A 19,908-nucleotide genomic window follows, 5' to 3' on the forward strand; every position below is an offset into this window, starting at 1 on the left:
TCGTTACGTCTGGACCTGTTCTCCTGGTCCTCTAGCCTGTTGATGGCCTCACTCAGCCGAGCCTTGGTGCGCTCAAGTTTGGCTAGCAGCTGCGACACGGTGTCTTCTGTATCAGAGATTCCCTGTTCTGCGTCTTCCACTCTCCTTTCAACAACTTTTACCTTTTCGCACACCGAGCTCACTGATTTAGTTATCTGGTCAAGTTTCGTATCCAGACTGGAGTTGAGTTTGGCATATACTGCTTGACTTATCTATCTTGTCTATCTCCTTGACCTCCGCCATTTTGTCAGGTCCGCTGGCCGCTGGTCCTGGCAGACTTTTTTGAGATTTGGGTCGCAAAACTTGTTTGTTTTTCAGTTTTTGCCCAGAGGTCACGTAGTGTCATTACTTCTCTGGTTGTGCAATTTTAGCTGTATTAAGGTATCTCTGAAATGTTCAAAATCATCTATCTATCTATCTATCTATCTATCTATCTATCTATCTATCTATCTATCTATCTATCTATCTATCTATCTATCTATCTATCTATCTATCTATCTATCTATCTATCTATATATATATATATATATATATATATATATATATATATATATATATATATATATATATATATATATACAGTGCCTTAGAAAGTATTCGGCCCCTTGAACGTTTCGACCTTTTGCCACATTTCAGGCCTCAAACATAAAGATATAAAACTGTAATTTTTTTGTGAAGAATCAACAACAAGTGGGTCCCAATTATGAAGTGGAACGAAATTCATTGGCTATTTCAAACTTTTTAACATATAAAAACTGAAAAAGTGGGGTGCAAAATTATTCAGCCCCCTTTACTTTCAGTGCAGCAAACTCTCCCAGAAGTTCAGTGAGGATCTCTGAATGATCCAATGTTGACCTAAATGACTAATGATGATAAATAGAATCCAGCTGTGTGTAATCAAGTCTCCGTATAAATGCACCTGCTCTGTGATAGTCTCAGAGGTCCGGTAGCAAAGCGAGAGCATCATGAAGAACAAGGAACACACCAGGCAGGTCCGAGATACTGTTGTGGAGAAGTTTAAAGCCGGATTTGGATACAAAAAGATTTCCCAAGCTTTAAACATCCCAAGGAGCACTGTGCAACCGATAATATTGAAATGGAAGGAGTATCAGACCACTACAAATCTGACGGGCGCAGATCCCTCTAAACTTTCAGCTCATACAATGAGAAGACTGATCAGAGATGCAGCCAAGAGGCCCATGATCACTCTGGATGAACTGCAGAGATCTACAGCTGAGGTGGGAGACTCTGTCCATAGGACAACAATCAGTGGTATACTGCACAAATCTGGCCTTTATGGAAGAGTGGCAAGAAGAAAGCCATTTCTTAAAGATATCCATAAAAAGTGTCGTTTAAAGTTTGCCAAAAGCCACCTGGGAGACGCACCAAACATGTGGAAGAAGGTGCTGTGGTCAGATGAAACCAAAATCGAACTTTTGGCAACAATGCAAAACGTTATGTTTGACGTAAAAGCAACACAGCTCATCACCCTGAACACACCATCCCCACTGTCAAACATGGTGGTGGCAGCATCATGGTTTGGGCCTGCTTTTCTTCAGCAGGGACAGGGAAGATGGTTAAAATTGATGGGAAGATGGATGGAGCCAAATACAGGACCATTCTGGAGAGAAACCTGATGGAGTCTGCAAAAGACCTGAGACTGGGACGGAGATTTGTCTTCCAACAAGACAATGATCCAAAACATAAAGCAAAATCTACAATGGAATGGTTCACAAATAAACATATCCAGGTGTTAGAATGGCCAAGTCAAAGTCCAGACCTGAATCCAATCGAGAATCTGTGGAAAGAACTGAAAACTGCTGTTCATAAACTCTCCATCCAACCTCACTGAGCTCGAGCTGTTTTGCAAGGAGGAATGGGCAAAAATGTCAGTCTCGATGTGCAAAACTGATAGAGACATTAAACCAAGCGACTTACAGCTGTAATCGCGGCAAAAGGTGGCGCTACAAAGTATTAACTTAAGGGGGCTGAATAATTTTGCACGCCCAATATTTCAGTTTTTTATTTGTTTAAAAGGTTTGAAATATCCAATAAATTTCGTTCCACTTCATGATTGTGTCCCACTTGTTGTTGATTCTTCACAAAAAATTACAGTTTTATATCTTTATGTTTGAGGCCTGAAATGTGGCAAAAGGTCGAAAAGTTCAAGGGGGCCGAATACTTTCGCAAGGCACTGTATGTATATATATATATATATATATATATATGCACGCACATCCATGGACATGGTGCACAAGCAAAACATCCTTGTGGCGTGAATTTTTGCGAAAGTCAGGAAAGAAAACATCTTGCACCATGCTACTAATGGTAGCTCCTTGGTTAGAATAGGCAAGTGTCTGAAGGTCTGGCCAGAGATGTGGACAAGTTGGTGGAAGAGGCGAGGGCAATGTGGCTGAGGTTAGCACAACAAACGGATCGTATGTCGTTTTTATGTAATTCTTTTTTATTTATTTTAAATATGTAACACCACTAGAGCCACGGTGAAACGTTTCATGTATATGGTTGAAATGACAATTGAGTTGGCTGTCTCACTAGCTAAGTTTCCATCCACTTGTCAATCGAATTATCTGAAGTTCGGTAAAAAAACTCATGCGAATAAAGCTGGTGAAAGTGTGTTTCCATCCAACGGCTTTAAAGCGAATAGAAACCTGTGCGTAATGATGTCACATGCTGTTTTGTGATTAAATTGGTATATCGAATTGATTTGAGACATTTTAAGGTGTTTCCATTCATTTTTGCACTGAATCGCACAAGATTCAAGCGAACTTTTGCGAACAAAGTTTTGCTAGACAGAAGTAGTTGTTGTTGTTGTTAATATTAGAAGCCAAGCTATAAGCTCCGATGGGCCTTTGGCCGAGGATCTGATCCAGCTCATCTAAAAGGTGGAACTTGCCTTATATTTTCCCTCCGGCACCGCTGCGAGACAACTCTCTTTTTTGAGCCGTGTATCGCTGTTTGAGCGCCTTCCATTTACTCCGCAGGACGTCCCACGGCTTGTCGTAAGGGACATTCTAAAACGCTTAACGTGAAAAAGCTTAACGTGGTTTAATGTATCTAAACAACGATCAATCATTACCAGATGTGTCATGGTCATATCTTGTCATGAACACTTAAGCCTGTCAAAAAAACTAAATCGAAATCCAACGATTAAGTTATCTCACGTTAATGTGTCAGATAACGTCCATAATATTTGGACATTGGGTTAGATTTGACCGTTTTTAAGTGGTTATGATGAGCAATATAGAAGAGGATTTTTTTGGTGATGATTGATCGTTGTTTAGGTACATTAAACCATGTTAAGCTTTTTCACATTAGGACTTATAAAGCCAATGAGAACCGTGGTGAGTCAACCCCCAGCCGCTCCGCTGCCCTGAAGCAGAAACGCTTTGTCAGATAACGTCCATAATAATTGGACAATATTGGACAGTTTTCCGTGGTTATGATGGGTAATATGTGTGTGAATGTTTATCTGATGAGCAGGTGGCACCTTGTACGGCAGCCTCGGCCACAGTGTATGAATGTGTGTGAATGGTGAATGGTTCCTGTACTATGTTAAAGCGCTTTGAGTAGTCGTTAAGACTAGAAAAGCACTATATAAAAACAGTCCATTTAATATGAGAGAGAAATTTGGTGATGATTGATCATTGTTAAGGTACATTCAACCACGTTAAGCTTTTTCCATAGGCTCTATGAAGCATAAACGCTTAATGTTAGATAATGTCCATAATAATTGGACTTTGGGTTCGAGTTTTTGACAGTTTTCAGTGGTTATGAGGAGCAATATGAGAGAGAAATTTGGTAATCATTGATCATTGTTTAGGTACATTAAACCACGTTAAGCTTTTTCCTCGCCATATTAATAATATTAATACGGCCACTGATGAAGAAAATATTAACGTGAGATAACTTCAATCGTTGGATTTCGATTTAGTTTTTTTGACAGGCTTAAGTGTTCATGACAAGATATGACCATGATAAATCAGAGGCCTGTACTACGAAGCAAGATCAACATGTCCTGGATTTCTTTCAGTAATCCGGCTTCACCAAACCTAACAACCGCGGTCCCGCATAACCTGTATTACGACGCTGGTTATCAACTAGTTCAGTCAACTCAGGGTTTCCCAATCCAGCGGCGCGCGCGTTCACATAAAAGAGGCGGTGTTTGCGCACCACGACCAATCGCAAACATCTACCAGAGCCGCATGTTATATATAACAAGAGCAAATTATAATTCTACATAAATATGAAGAACACAGACTCAGTTTTACAGGGAATACGCAATACAGTCACTGCTTCCTAAAACAGGAAGGAAAAGCTGGCAAAAAAAAAATTGCAGATCACGCTGTAGATGCGTAAATTACTCTTATCAATATCACTTCCCCATCAGTCAGGACGAAGATCTGACCATAATTACACTTGTGCTTTCCATAAGCTGTCGTTGCTTTAGCCTATTATTTCAGTTGCAACCCTGGCAACCCTCTCTCTCTCTCTCTCTCTCTCTCTCTCTCTCTCTCTCTCTCTCTCTCTCTCTCTCTCTCTCTCTCTGCACCGAGCTCCGCCTGATCTTCTTTAAGAATGGTGACGCCGTTATCAATCTATTGATTGGTCAGTAGGCGGTGCTTTTACACCGGTTGATCTCTAATCTCCAACTTAACCTGCTCCCGACCAGGTTAGGTGTTCAGCATGAGTTACCACGGCGATTGAACCCGATAACAACTAATCCACCTTCGTAGTACAGAAAATCCTGGGTTGAGCCTGAAGTTAGCTCGTTAACGCCAAATCCTGCTTCGTAGTACGGGCCTCTGGTGATGATTGATCGTTGTTTAGATACATTAAACCACGTTAAGCTTTTTCACGTTAAGCGTTTTAGAATGTCCCGTCGTAACCTTTGGTCATTTCCTTCGCGAGCTCCTGATAAATGATGGCGTTTCTTAGCTTTTTGCTATCTAAAATAGCTGTTATATTTTTCTGGTAAATTAAATTAAAAAAGTCTCCTCGTTTGTCCACTTACATCTGTTTTTGTTGACACCTGTCATGTGTGCAAACAGAGCGGAAATACTGGGTGGAAATGAACTGAAACTTCGTTTTATTGCGGGTTGCAACCATAAAATGACCTAAAACTTAATCGCAATTCATTATTTATTCGGCAAATAACGTTTCCATCAGCGTTTATCGCATAAGCCGTATATCGATCAAGAGAAAATCCGTTGAGACCGAACGTATTTTCTTTGAGTCGATATTCATTCTTTCCATAAGGCATTTTTCATTCGATATCACTTAATTCGGATAAAAACGGGTCGATGGAAACATAGCTACGGTCTGTCTGTAAAAGGTAGGCGTGGCTTGGGAGTAGATGCTAAAGCAGCGAAGCAAGTGCATTCTGGGATTTGGTGTCTTTCATCCACATGAGCCAAAAACACATTGTCTGGCTTTTCTTGGCCTAGAAGCCACCAATTAAAAAAATAAATCACATTTCTACTACATAAGTGACAATTTAAAGATGTATTAATCTTTCCAACGGTGAAATATCCCTTTAAGCACTTTAAATGATACTTTTTTTATTTGTTGAAAAAATGTTATAGAATGCAAAATTTAATTTCTACACTAATAAATTGAGAAAGTTCGTAAGCTTTTTTGAGGGGCTCCCAGAAGCCATGTACTGTGGGGCTGTTTATTGTTTTGTAACATATACATAGTATGTCTATATGGTTTACAGATTGTCTATTTTGTTATTGTTTTATTGTATTGTCTTGAATATTATGGCTATTATGTTATCAGTCTTAATTTTTAGCCAAGGATATGTACCTGGGTTGACAGCCAAGGCCTGCAGCATATGTGGTGATGATGAGTGTGGGGGTTCAGGAAGGGAGGGGATGTGTTCATGTTGTAAATTGGTTTGTATTTTCGTAAAAAAACAAAAAAGGTCTTAAAAAGTCTTCAATTTATGGGTTATTTGTCGGGGACAAGATTCAAAAAGGTCAGAAAAAAGTATTGTGTAGTAATAACTCAACAAAAACATCATACAATTTTGGAAATATGTATTCACAATGTATTCAACAATAACACCAGTACATAAAATGTACATATGAGCATGTAAACGTATGTAAACAGTTTACACCAGACGCCGCAGTAAGTGCAAAATGTGTAAGTGACGTGTTCCAGGAAAAAACCTAAAAGCCAACAGATTAAAGAAGATCTACATAAACAGGTGTTTTGAACTTTGGTTTGAGTAAAGTGGCAAACTTTTTGAAGTCAGTTGACTCGCACAGTTTTTAGACATCCCAGTATCTATCCCCATATTAACCCACGCTTCCTCCCGCTTGTAGTGTTCATGCATATTTACTAACCAGCAGCTATCGGGTCGCCTGTTAAAGCCCGCCTGTAGTGTTCTCTGTCGGTCTGTACCGGCCCGGGGTTAGCTTCTGTTTCGGTGGAAGGCGGCTTTGCGTTCTCCTTGCCTTGTCACTGCTTGTTAAAGTGCCCATATTAAAAAAAAAACACTTTTTCTGGGATTTGGGGTGTTATTTTGTGTTTCTGGTTCTTCCACACACATACAAACTTTGAAAAAGCTAACTTTTTTATTTAGGTGCACCAGCACAAAGTTTAGGTGCACCCACATTTTTTTCAATTTTTATTGCGTTGCCGTTAACGCCTGAATAGCGATACACGATATATAGCTCTGTAATTTTTTACAAGGTGGGCTAAATGAAACAACAAAACAAGCTCTTTTATTAAAACAGATTGTGATTAAAATAAAATGCAAAGACAGGGTTTCCTTTACCAGTTTGAAAATATACAGCTGTAACACATGTAAATGAAAGTTATCTGAAATAAATAGCCTAGGATATATTAAAAAATATATATCTCCGAGAAAGCTCCTTCTTCCTCGTTTCCCAGCCATGGGTCACATCTCTCGCCCAGGTCCAGCAGGCTCCGTCTCACACGCGTGTGAGACTCAACGAACTGAAATTGGTTGCATTTAATAACTTCTAATGTGTTTCTTGCTGTGGCGGCCGCAATAACGGAGCGTTACCAGCGGAAACACTGGTACCAATACAGGTTTCCCTCTCATACTTAACAATATAAAGCTGTGTTAATAACAATTAAAGCTGTAGACAAATGTCAGCAGTTTGGACCGTAATAATATATTGATACTGCCCAAACTTAGCTAACCTTTCATCTTTTCTTTAATTGCAGACTGTCTATGAAGGCAGGATATATAGTCTGAAAATAGAATGTGGATCCAGATACCCAGAGTATCCTCCTCATGTCCGCTTTGTGAACAAGATCAACCTGAGCGGCGTTCACAATTCAAATGGTGTGGTGAGTATCCAAATTTTACTATCTACCACTCTTTCCTATTTGATCTACATTATAAGTTTAAGTTAAAGTGTTTATTTGTTTTATGCAATATGCACATGCCAGAACGGGGGGGAATACTTATTTTCATACAATCAAACTGAGGAGGACACGCTGTTGGATGCTGTCCTCCTCTCCTACTCACTGGTTGAAGCCTGAAAATATTGTAAACAAATTAATAACATAACTAATTACACTGGTCGGACTGTTCAGCTCTGTTGTCAAACTATACATTTTTTAATCGCAGGATTTCTATAGTTAATCGCGATCAATCGCATGTTTTATCACATGATTAAAATGTTACAAAATATTTTGCATTTCAGAACAGTTTTTATGTACATATTAACAATAGAAAGCAATTCTTACCAGTTTATCTTGATTGGGAATCAAATAAATGCAAAAAAAGTGACTTTATGAACTTGATTTTAAGATTTGTATCTTTTTATTATTTATTTATTTATTTATTTACTGTAAACAAAAGAAAAATGTGTGAATCTAGTCACATTTGAATCTAGAGTTAATATTAGGGTTGGGTATTGTTTGGTTTGGATACCGGTGCTAAAGCGGTACTTTTAAAACGGTACCGGTGCCTGAACTGATACTTTTTAAGAAAGTAAAAAAAAAAAAAAAAAGAATGGTACTAAACAGTTGTTACATCCCGGTGTCGGAATCTACAGTGAAATACAGACAAACTTTACACCGTTTAGCTTTAGCTGTCAGCATTGTAACCGTGTTTAATCCAGCTACTAGCTAGCGGTAGGCTAACGTTAACTGCTGTTGAGTGTAGTGTTGCTATTCCTGCAGCAGCAGGATGCAAGGAAGTATGTCAAAGGGTCAAAATAGTAGCCTGTTAGGCACCACGCAAAGCTGAGCAAAGTGAAAATAAATTAATAAATGGCGGCATGCGACTTTTTAAAAAAGATAACGCGTTATGCTCGGCCCTTAATCACATCGCGATTAACGCGTTAATGCTGACAGCCCTACTCAAAATACTTAAATTGCACTCTTTGTGCCAACACATTGCTTTAGCCTAGCATTCAACATATTTAACCTTAATGCCAGGGTGCACAATTGAAATCCCCCCCATCTCCTCCTCTTCCTTCAGGTGGACATAAAGACACTGACAGCGCTGTGCAGGTGGAAAAACTCCTACAACATCCGGATGGTGCTGCAGGAGCTAAGACAGCACATGATGATGAAAGAAAACAACAGGCTTTCCCAGCCGCCTGAAGGCCAGGTGTACAGTAACTGAGGCACCTGCTGCTATCCCTCCCTGTCATTCACACACAAACACATGCAACTCTACCACTTTCAATCTACACAACCATCATGTTATCAAAGACTCTCGACTCCCACTTCCTCCCTCAGGAGCCTATCATTGGACAGAGAGAGGGATGTGCGCCCAGTCATCCATTAAAGTTCACAGTGCAGACCAGACATACAAAACAAAAATACTGTACATCTTACTCATGTTATTTTTTTTAATATCTTGTGTTCTACATCCAGATTGTAAAATAACACCTGCTGACCTGAGTGTACCAATTATGTGCCCGATTCTTCACAGGTGGTGACAAATAGTCCCTGTTATATGGGTATTGTGGTGATGCATTTGAATCCACCCATTACTCGGCAAAATAAATCTGCTTCTGTAACCACGAACCAAAAGGTAAATGTTTGGATTACTCTGGGTTGTTTTTTTAAACAACAAACCATAATGTCTTGCAGTATGATTCCCCTCATAGAGAAGAAAATGTGCCCCAAACAATGCTTTGCTTGATCTCCCAGGCCCCGTTAGTCTCAAATTTCCCAGTTTACGCAATCCTGATGATGTGAATTTCACGGGCCTTCCTTAAACAAGTGCATGTCCGGTACACAGGAATAAACTGCTACTAGACATTAGCAATGTATGTATCAACAGGGCACTGACGGCTCATTACTCATGTACTCAGACTTGTCTTCTGTGTGCCATATGGGTCATAGCGCTTTGTGATGGTGATTGATTATTAGCAGCCAGTGGTTGGGATGGGGGTGGGGGGCTCCAGGTCCTTGTGCTTTCTCTCTTCAGAGAACAGTGCGCTTGGCACCTTTTTAGAAACAACACTGTACTGTGGCCTGTGCTGAGCAGGAGGATCTGTGATGTTTTTTTGTTTGTTTGCTGTTTTTGTTTCTTCAGTCTCTGGGCTGACCTGTGTATACTCCATGCTGTCTCTTCTCTCATACAGTGAATCTAATCAGGGTGATGGTGACCTGTTGCATGGTTTTATTTTAATTAAACGTTATTACTTTTGCACGTGTTTGTGTCACGATTCTGTTTCAGTACACTGCATTCCAGTGGTACAGCTATTCAACTTCTGCTGGAAACAATAGTGGTTTCTCATGACAAAGTAAGTCAATGTAGTTATAAGCTAACATAGGTTAAAAACTTTTCAAGTCTGTCTTAAAACAATCATTCAAACAGTCATATATATGGGCTCCTGACTTAGAAAATTGTCAAAATTGAAACAGCAGGCCATGATTTTCTGACTTATTTCCATCAGTCAATATAAAATACTGAAAACTACATTTCCCATAATGCAACCAATAGCATCTATTAGACTCCGAAATCTCAAACTGCGCTCCCAGTTTGGAATGCTGACTTTCAATTCTGAGTGATTTTCTAAGATAACACAAAGAATGAATGAATTACAAATAAGACAATAGTAAGAAATAAAAAAAAAAGTAAAGCTTTTAACTGTACACTAACATGTATGTGTGAAGCAAGTATTTGTTACTCAAAAAAACAATGCTAAGTAGATATGGGAAACCGTCATTTAACGTTTTATATACAGAATGATGAATGAACCAACCCACAGAACAACCTTAGTGCCCACAATGCTTATGTGGCAGCACGAGTGCTGACAGAACAAAGGTAGTATTCTAAATGAAGCCCACCTCAAAAACACCGACAACGCCACCCTGGGAATTTCACCCAAAGAATGAGATAACTTACTAATGAATGATTTTACTTCCAATCGCAAGATTAGATATATTTAAGGTCACACAGGTCAGTATACAAAAGATGCCAAAGACAAGGTTCAACTTACAAAAGAATAGTTTTATTTCAATAAGAATCAAAGTTAAAAACAATTTAAAACACATTCACACCAAAAAGGGAGAAAATAATTGTGCTGAGGCTTACCAGTGGTGGAGAAGGGGGTACGAGGGCAGTAAGGGGGAACCCAGGGAAAGTCACCCGTGAACACACAAAAACACAACAGTGAACACAGCAAATGAAAACGGGGCGACACAGCACAAAGGGAAGGAGATACCACCAACCGGACGCCAACACCTTCGGCTCTCAGCAACTAAAAATGGGGAGAGAAATGGGAAACACACACAATTAAAGGGGTTCACTCCACAAAATAAATACAATATAAAGGCCCGAACCACTAGTGGCTCCAGGAGGCCATACAAAACAAGAATTCCAAAGAAAAGACTTTGCAATAAACTCAAAAGAAACAAAACACTAATTATAATGAGCACAATAACATAACCAAGGAAACTCAAGATTTAAGTAGAAAACTCAGTAAAGAAAACAAAACATGACTACAACTTTTAACTAAATTGAAAAATAGAAAGTAAAGAAAGAAACAACTAAATCAACCAAATTAATGTAGGGAGCCAAACCCCTCAGCTACATTCATTCATGTAAAACGGGTGGCTCAGACATTGGCCCAGTAGCCGTGAAGGCAACACAGGCGTGCAGCAATGGTTACGATACTCAGGATTTTTATAGGGCAACAGCAGTCTCGGCAAAAAGCCTTCTTAGGCAAAACAGCAGCCTGTAGTTGAAGTGCTAAGCAGCTAACAGGGATCTCCGGCAGCTTCAGCGTTCCTAGCGTTTACAGAAAATAATAATTAACACCAAATAAGTTTAACGAATAAATCCGACCCCATTTAGCCCACATACCGTTCAAGCAGAGTTTTAGTAGACCCAGAGGGAGGCAGCTCTGAGCATGCAAACCACAGCAGCTATCAGTGTTACTCGCTTTTCATTCACGGCGTTCAACCGGTAAGGTGGAGGATAACCCGCCAACCGAAGATCTACAAGCGTTCAGTATATAATAAATAATGGCAACAAAATAACAGTGTAAATTAATGTGGAGGCAGCCGCTACCCTACCTGTAGCACAGGGCCTCAGGGCCCCTTTTATACAGGGCCCTGAGGCAGTGATTGGTCAAAAGAGCGCCAGGTAGTTAGGAGTTCAACTCCTACTGCTACAATCACATACTCGGCTTACATACTGTGTAATTGTACATACACAGACAATGTGTTGGGAAACCCAAACCATATCAGAAAGTGTTTACATTTCTCAAATGGGAAACTCAGCTTCTATACCCAGACTGACAATTCTGTCATGGCAGAAACGTTTCTATATTAAGCCAGCTTTCATTGGTTTCTGAGCTGCATTTTGCACATTCATGTTACAAGCTTAAGTGTGAGACTAGAGCATTCAGCAGAATAATACAGTGTCATCCTCTCATGTAGAGAGGCATCACTGGTGAAAGTAAGCTGGGGAGTTTAGCTAGAAGCTAATGTGCTGGGCATACAACACTTCTCGTCCATCTTACTGGGCTGACAGCGAGATGCTTCTTTAAGCCTAACCGGACGCAACACCCTATTCAACAGCTGCAGGGAGACAGGACAAAGAGTGGCATTTGACCTAAGCTTGGGAAAGAAAAGATTGGTGATACAGCTGGATGCCCTTCACTCTCTTATATACCATATACAGAAGCTTTATGGATTTCCAGGGAGAAACAATCAGGTATGCAATGCTGTAAACAACTTAACTTCTAACTTTTTCAGTTAGGAAAAAAAATCATCATTCATTCTTCTGACAATATATGGTGCCTTATCAATTATAAAACAAGGTGATTATGTGGATTTTAATGACAAATATCCCAAAACATACTATTTGTTATGTCGGATTAATGTGACATATTCGCTGACTGGAACCATCCTAAAAGTGATCCCTGTCAAAATTCCACATCAAACCCTTTTAACCGCCCTTATGTCAGCTAGACAGCTTATTTATTGTGTGTAGATAAACAAGTGGACAAGCCCTCAATCACTTTAATCATATTTGCTGTGATGGACAAGCTCTCTATCAGCCTAAATGTATCAAAGAGTGAAAGAGGAGACAACATGGTGTGCAACTTAATCAGCATAATTGTATTGAGGACAATCGCCATTCACCCATCTGACACACTCTGGGATCAAAGAAATAAGTTGATTTATAAAAGCTAAGCAAATGGTGGTAATTCATGAATGGGATATAAATAAATATATACATATGAAACTAATGTTTAAGTTAGCACCCTGAGCTGTATGTAATGATCATCTATTGTTTACCATGTTTCACCTTGTATAAATTATAATATACTGACTAATTAATAAACTCTACCATTTACTATTACTGGATGTCATTTGCTTCATTATAAGTTTTCAGATCAAACATCTTAATGACTGGAAATTTTTGTTCTTGTAACCACATTTCTAACATTTTAGGACTCAAGCGTGCCATAACGGTGTCATGATAAACTACTGCAGTACACATTAAAGAACAAATATAACTAAAACCACTTACAGAACATTGCAGATGTACATTTGATATCCAGAAATTCAGAAAACTGTGTAAACATTTTGACCACATTTTGCACATGACCACACACTGTTCAGCCATGTGCTAGGTTTTGACCTAATCTTGTTTAACTTTAAAGTGGCTATATGTAACTTTCAGTTTGTGTTGATTCTAGCTGCCGCTTTGGACAAAAGTAGAAGTGTTTTTACCACACCTGCTGCTTTAAAGAAGAGAATACGTTACAGATGCATTGTTGCATTTCAAGTGTTGCATACGGTAACTTAGCCTACTTTAGATGTATCGTGAGCTAAACCGGTCATCACTGTCACTGTGTCACAAGTAGGGGTGTCACAATTCTCCAAATCCTTGATTTGATTACATTTTTGATTCTAAGGTCAAGGTTCGATTTGATTCTCGATTTTTTTTTAAAGCACAGGTTGCTATGCCATTATTTGAATAATAGTCAAAGATGTAATGCTCAAATGCAGCCTTAAACATTATCTAACAAGTGTAGTGAAGCAGCTCTGTTGTAAAGGCTAACGGTGCTCGGTTAGCACAATGAAATCATGTTAGAAAGCAGAGCTGAAATGATTTGTCAAAAAAATAAAGTAACAAAAGTGATAGCCATGATGCTAACAGCATTGATAACTAAGCCAAACGGTGCTGTTACTGCTATTGAACGTTGTCACTCACTGGAAATCCAAAATACTTCCACACCAGCGACTTAGGTGAAAGAGGAGGGGGTTCAAGTTCTGTCGATGGGTCTCCTTTATCTGCAGTTGCCATGCTATCTTTTGACTGGCTGTAGCTAAGTTACGCTGCGGATCCACTTTTGCGACACAACTAAAGCGTGGTGTCGCGACGCCTCCCCTCAGCATTTTTGTAGTAGGACGTCTAGAGCAACAGACCCGCGAGAGACTATCCCCAGTCTTCCCTGTGCTCTACTTCTATTGGATAGTCGCGTCACGTTCAACGGATTAATTTGCATAAAGATGGGGCATCGGCCAGCTTTTTAGCTACGTTCACACCGCAAGTCTTAATGCTTGCTGATTTTTTGCTCAGATCCAATTTTTTGTTTGGCTGTTCACATTACCTTTTAAAATGTGGCCTATATCAGATTCCAGTGTGAACTGTTTGCAGTTTCGAACTGACCCGCATGCGCAAAAGAACAATAACAATGCCATCAGACGCAGCACGCTGTTCCACTAAAGTTAGGGAGGTTATGGAGGAAGTAAGCATTTTGACTTTAATTTCAAAATGTTTGTGTAATGGCAGCCATGACATTAATGAGCAGGTGCTGAGGAGGAGAAGAATGAAGAGAAAGGGAGACAAATTGGCTATTTTGGCCTTTTGGCTGCAAATTCACTGCAGAGGTCTGTGTGACCGGACGCCCGATTTGCACGTCAGGACCGCTACGGGCCTCCACCAGAGTTTCCTCTGGCTTCACCCTGCCCAGGCATAGTTCACCATCTTTCGGGTCCTATCACACGCGCTCACGCTCCACCTCCCCGACGGTGCGGGTGAGACAGGCCGGTGGTGTGCCCGACCCCGAGGGACCGGGATCCCACCTCAGCTGGAGCGCGCCGGCCCTCATTTTCATTTTACCACGGGGCAACCCTCTGACTCGCGCGCACGTTAAGACTCCTTGGTCCATGTTTCAAGACGGGTCGGATGGGTTGCTGACATTGCCGCAGACCCCTGACGCCTTTTACCTGAGCCGATCCCCGCCTTGGTGAGGCGACACAGTTGGGGCACACTGAAGACAGTCCGCCCCGGTTGACAGCCGCACCGGGAGCAGGGGGCCCCATCCCTCCCCGCGGAGAGAGAGGGCTCGAGGTAAAAGTCACATCAAATCCGCTTTGGTTGTTCACACTGCGGCCCCATTGAAAAAAATCTGATCTGGGTCTGATTCAGGACCTCATATGGAAGTGGCCTGAATCTGATTTGAAGAAATCAGATCTGGGCTAGATTTGAGTGTTCACACTACTTCTGAAGAAGTCTGACCTGGTCATTTGACCCCAAAAGTCGGATTTGGGCCACTTTTGCCTGCAGTCTGAACGTAGCCTTTGACACACAGTATTTTTTCAAATGCAGCGCCGCCTTCCCGGGATGCTTTGCGGGTGCGTTAAAGTCACTTGATGTCACCCATAGGAATAAAGTGGAGTGTGGCACGACCATAGACTGTATATATTAACAGTCTATGGGCACGACAGAAATGTCGACAGGTGGATCTGCACGGTTAGAGGAGTTTGACTCGCAGCACTTCAACACGTGTGTTTTTTTCCGCTTGACAAGCATTGACGATTCTATTTTTTAATTCAAAGTTCGAGATTGTGACTTCCCTTAGTCACGAGCCAAAGAATTAAGAGTTTGTTGTAGAAACCAATGTAATAATAACTTAGATTTATATAGGAAACCCAAGGACGCTTTACACAACTACAGGGGGACCAGGGAAAAGAAAGTAGTAGGCCAACACAAACAGACTAAAAGGAATAACACATCCGCGCTAAATGGAAGGGGGACATAATTTAATGTAGGTTACTGACGTACAACCACATCACGCAAACTAAAGTTAATTTATGAATGAAATATTACATAACCCACATATTACATATATGAGGCCCAATTCGGGGACGTTTTTTAATCATTTACAATCCTGTAATTGTCTCCATCTGTTGAAAGCCCGACCGAGATTGACCCGATTTTCCCTTTTAGCTTTTATTTGTTCTTCGTTTAATTTCCTCTTTTTCTGTGATGACACTGCCCCAGGATCAGCCATAACTATAGCTGATAACTTCTAAAATAAAATTAAATACATACAATTAGGCCTATATAAAGACATCTCCTGCTTCCTTTTACCTAGCTGGATACACTAGCTGGATACAATAATGAATAAAGATAACTATACATGCTATTCTTGCCATGAGCATCATGGCGTGGCGGCGCTGCGGTGCAAATTCCACTCATGTTATGTTAACTCAAAGATTCGTAGAAAAAATATAAACGTTGGAGGCCATTAATCAGTGCGCAAAGTCCTTGAAATCCATGCTGCAGTTAGCATCATATAGCTATGGCAAAAGGAAAACAAGGCAGCTTAATTGATTTTGGTTTTACTAAGAAATTGTGTAGCGATGACGTTAATAGCACGACCAATTCATCTGCTGCAAGCCCTGTTAGACACCTCCCTCCAGGGTGACAATGCAAGAAGAAGCCTATCTGGCTGAAGATGGTGGTGGTAACAGCTCGTCAGTATGGGGTTCCATTTGTGCCAAAATTAAGTCGACATGCTACCTGTCTATGCTTTGTGTCGTCTTCCATTTCTATGTGTCTATTAACTGTCTATGTCTGTCTGTCTATGCTATGTGTCCTCTTCCATGTCTATGTGTCTATTAACTTTCTATGTCTGTCTGTCTATGCTATGTGTCGTCTTCCATGTCTATGTGTCTATTAACTGTCTATGTCTGTCTGTCTATGCTATGTGTCCTCTTCCATGTCTATGTGTTTATTAACTTTCTGTGTCTATGTTAGGGTGACCAGATGAGAATGGGTAAAATTCGGGGGGGGGGTTCTTCTTAATGTTCTATCAGACTAGAATTACTTGAGAGTCAAAAAAACAATATACCATTATAAAAATCTAGGTTTCATTAAAGTTGTGTGTTAAACAAGATGAAGAATTGTTTTTTGGAAAGCGTGGCTATACGTGGCTATATGTAGTTTGCTGCTAGCATGGAGCCTGAAGTCGGACCCCCCCCCCCGTGTGAAACACCAAACTCCTTCCTACATACATTGCAAAACGCTTTGTTTGCATCGCGGAAAACTGCAGTAATCCAGGGGTATTCCCCTACCCAGTCCTCCCGGTACCTGCAGAGACGTTTTTGCTTTTTAGCTACGTGTTGATCTTGATCGGGTCCCGGGACACCAGCCTGAGCCTCCATTTCAAAAATGAATGAATGAAAATTCGCGTTGCAACTTGCAGAAAGTGAGCAGCCGATGGCATTTATATAACACATACTCTATGGTCTTACAAAGCTAACGTTTTTGATCGATTACAATTTCATCATTTTTTGTGAGCTGGAGAGGTCTCGTTACGAGGAAGCTAGCTATAGCTCTGTTTGCCATTCATTCCAATGGGGAAACATCGCGGCTAGACTTTCGACATACATTGCATATATTTACACTTTGAATTTCGTCATGGCATTTATATAACACATACTCTATGGTCTTACAAAGCTAACGTTTTTGACCGATTACAATTTAATCATTTTTTGTGAGCTGGAGCGCTCTCGTTATGAGAAGCTAGCTATAGCTCTGTTTGCCATTCATTCCAATGGGGAAACATCGCTGCTAGAATTTCGACATGCATTCCGGTGGCGTTTTAATTAAGTGGCTGCAGGATGACTCAATCACCATGAACAGTTTTTAATGTTCTATCAGACTAGAACAACTCGAGAGTCAAAAAAAAAAAAAAAAAATACTCGAGAGTCTGCTTTTGAGATTTTGCTCTAATTTTCGGGACAATTGACCCTTTCGCCGGCCCCTCCCCCAAAACGTCCATTGTCCAATCACACATCATAGCAACCGTTACTATGTGAGCAGGTCCGACAAACATTGACTCCAAGCAAGATGGTGAAGCGGTGCGCCCACGGCGTTTGTAAATCGGACACTAGATACCACCTCTTAATACATCCATGGATACCCCGAGAGATTGTCTGGAGGAGTTGTGTTTAAATATCACCCGCCTCAATATTCTCGGTTTTGAGGCCTCGCCCCTACAATTTACGACATGGCAAGACGTAATCCGGCTGAGAAGCGGCACTTTTCAGAGGTGGAGATTGAAACCCTGATATCTCAGGTTCATTTGTACTAACGTGTGTACTATTTGGCAGCCTGAAAACTGTTATTAAAGACTGTAGAAAGAATGCGGAATGGAAAGAGATCACTGATGCGGTCAACAGTGTTGCCGTAGTAAATCGGACTCCAGCTGAAGTTTATTTAATTTATAGCCTACATCCTTGACACATATATTCTATAGTCCTAATAGTAATATACAAGTTTATATTGCAATCTCTTAGGCCTACATGTAGGTGTACTTATATTTAAATAAACACACAGTAGCAGAGTTTATGTAGTGTCTTTTATTTTACTCATGTTTTTTTTCATGAGTCAGAACGAGGGCCAACGTGAGCGGTGCCTACAATGGATAAAACAGTGTGGACGGCCCCACTCCCAGTTAAATGTGTCGAACATTACGAAGCATAAATAAGTCTGCTCAAAGCTAAGTTACGTTACCTGATATAAAGTGGTCACAGCATAACCGAAATCCATTGTTTGTGGGCTCCCATGGTTCGGTTTGGTTCTGTCTGCTTCTAGCACGTTTTATGGAAGCAATCCATTTACTTCTTCTCTCGGGATCTTTAGCTAGCTAGGCATCTCATAAAATGCTATCCATTATCTTTTTTTCCGATGGTTCTGGCATCCCGACGCACAGCAGCTATCCACCATGCTGAATCAAGGCGTTTATTAAATAGGCAGCAAATTATTTCCCCTTGGGATCAATAAAAATTATCTATTCATCTAGCTAGCTATCTACAATAGGTGCAACTAGCTAGCTAGTAACGTAGCTAGCTAACTCTGGCTCAGCTCCGATGGCAGTGTTTTGATATTGACTGGTGCATGCTGGGATTGCGTGACATCACCTGCCGGAACTCTTGCTAGCTAACGTTAGCTCTTGCTAACGACAGAGTGACACGACGCATAGCAACGACACATAGCAACAATACAAGCAAGTGAGAGAAGACGACACATAGTAACGACCATGGTAACGACAGAGGGAAACGACGCATAGCAACGACACATAGCAACGACAGAGTGAAACAACACATAGTCATGACACATGCAGCATTGACACAGCAAGACGACACGGTCAAACGAAAAGGACAGACGACAGGAGTAGGTTGAGTTGACACAGATAAAAGTTGAGTCATGTGGGCAATCACATAGACATAGACAGTTAATAGACACATAGGCATGGAAGACAACACATAGCATAGACAGACAGACAGACATAGACAGTTAATAGACACATAGACATGGAAGATGACACATAGCATAGACAGACAGACATAGACACAGAAAGTTAATAAACACATAGACATGGAAGACGACACCTAGCATAGACAGACAGACATAGACACAGAAAGTTAATAAACACATAGACATGGAAGACGACACATAGCATAGACAGACAGACAGACATAGACAGTTAATAGACACATCGACATGGAAGACGACACATAGCATAGACAGACAGACATAGACATAGACAGTTAATAGACACATAGACATGGAAGACGACACATAGCATAGACAGACAGACATAGACACAGAAAGTTAATAAACACATAGACATGGAAGACGACACATAGCATAGACAGACAGACATAGATGTAGCGGGTCCCGACTAGGTCTCCGCTGGCAGATATATAGATAACCCTCTGATAGGAGTGCTCTGGAAGTATTGGAAATATTACAGAGAAACCAGTGACGCAGGACAACAGTTGCTCATTCTCCATTCACTCCGATTATATTTATTTTCAACTTCACTTTAACTTTAAATCTGCAATCATGAATTATTTTCTGTTATTTTTGTCTGCTTTGCATTGAAGCACAGGTTATATCCACATTTGGATAACATGAAGCCATATATTCTTCAAAGGTTTGTGTTCACATAAATGGGTCCTCACATATTTCCAAGCATTAACTCATCAAAATCTGTATGAAACCAAAAACAAACATTTTCCCTTTAAATCACATTTTTGGTCTATCATCAATCATATCTGCACTTCTTTCTTTAGACATCTGTCATCTTT

At 40.5% G+C, this 19,908-nt stretch overlaps 1 protein-coding gene and 1 long non-coding RNA gene across 2 annotated transcripts in view; one reads left to right on the forward strand and one right to left on the reverse strand.

Moving 5' to 3' along the window:
* The window catches only part of ube2v1 (ubiquitin-conjugating enzyme E2 variant 1), a 36,513-nt gene extending 26,804 nt beyond the window's left edge, over positions 1-9,709 (forward strand). The window contains exons 3-4 of the mRNA XM_039797861.1: positions 7,258-7,383; positions 8,525-9,709. Coding sequence (XP_039653795.1) covers positions 7,258-7,383; positions 8,525-8,671 — 273 coding nt within the window. The 3' untranslated portion in view covers positions 8,672-9,709. The remainder of the gene's footprint in view (positions 1-7,257; positions 7,384-8,524) is intronic.
* An 835-nt stretch (positions 9,710-10,544) lies between these two features.
* LOC120557493 lies at positions 10,545-18,777 on the reverse strand. The gene is made up of 2 exons (XR_005638974.1): positions 18,329-18,777; positions 10,545-10,763 (listed from the first exon to the last, which is right to left on the reverse strand). It is a non-coding gene; the product is annotated as an uncharacterized LOC120557493 (long non-coding RNA).
* Between the last annotated feature and the right edge of the window lie 1,131 nt (positions 18,778-19,908).

The sequence above is a fragment of the Perca fluviatilis genome, chromosome 4 (genome assembly GCF_010015445.1).
Source record: "Perca fluviatilis chromosome 4, GENO_Pfluv_1.0, whole genome shotgun sequence".
Lineage (NCBI taxonomy): Eukaryota > Metazoa > Chordata > Actinopteri > Perciformes > Percidae > Perca > Perca fluviatilis.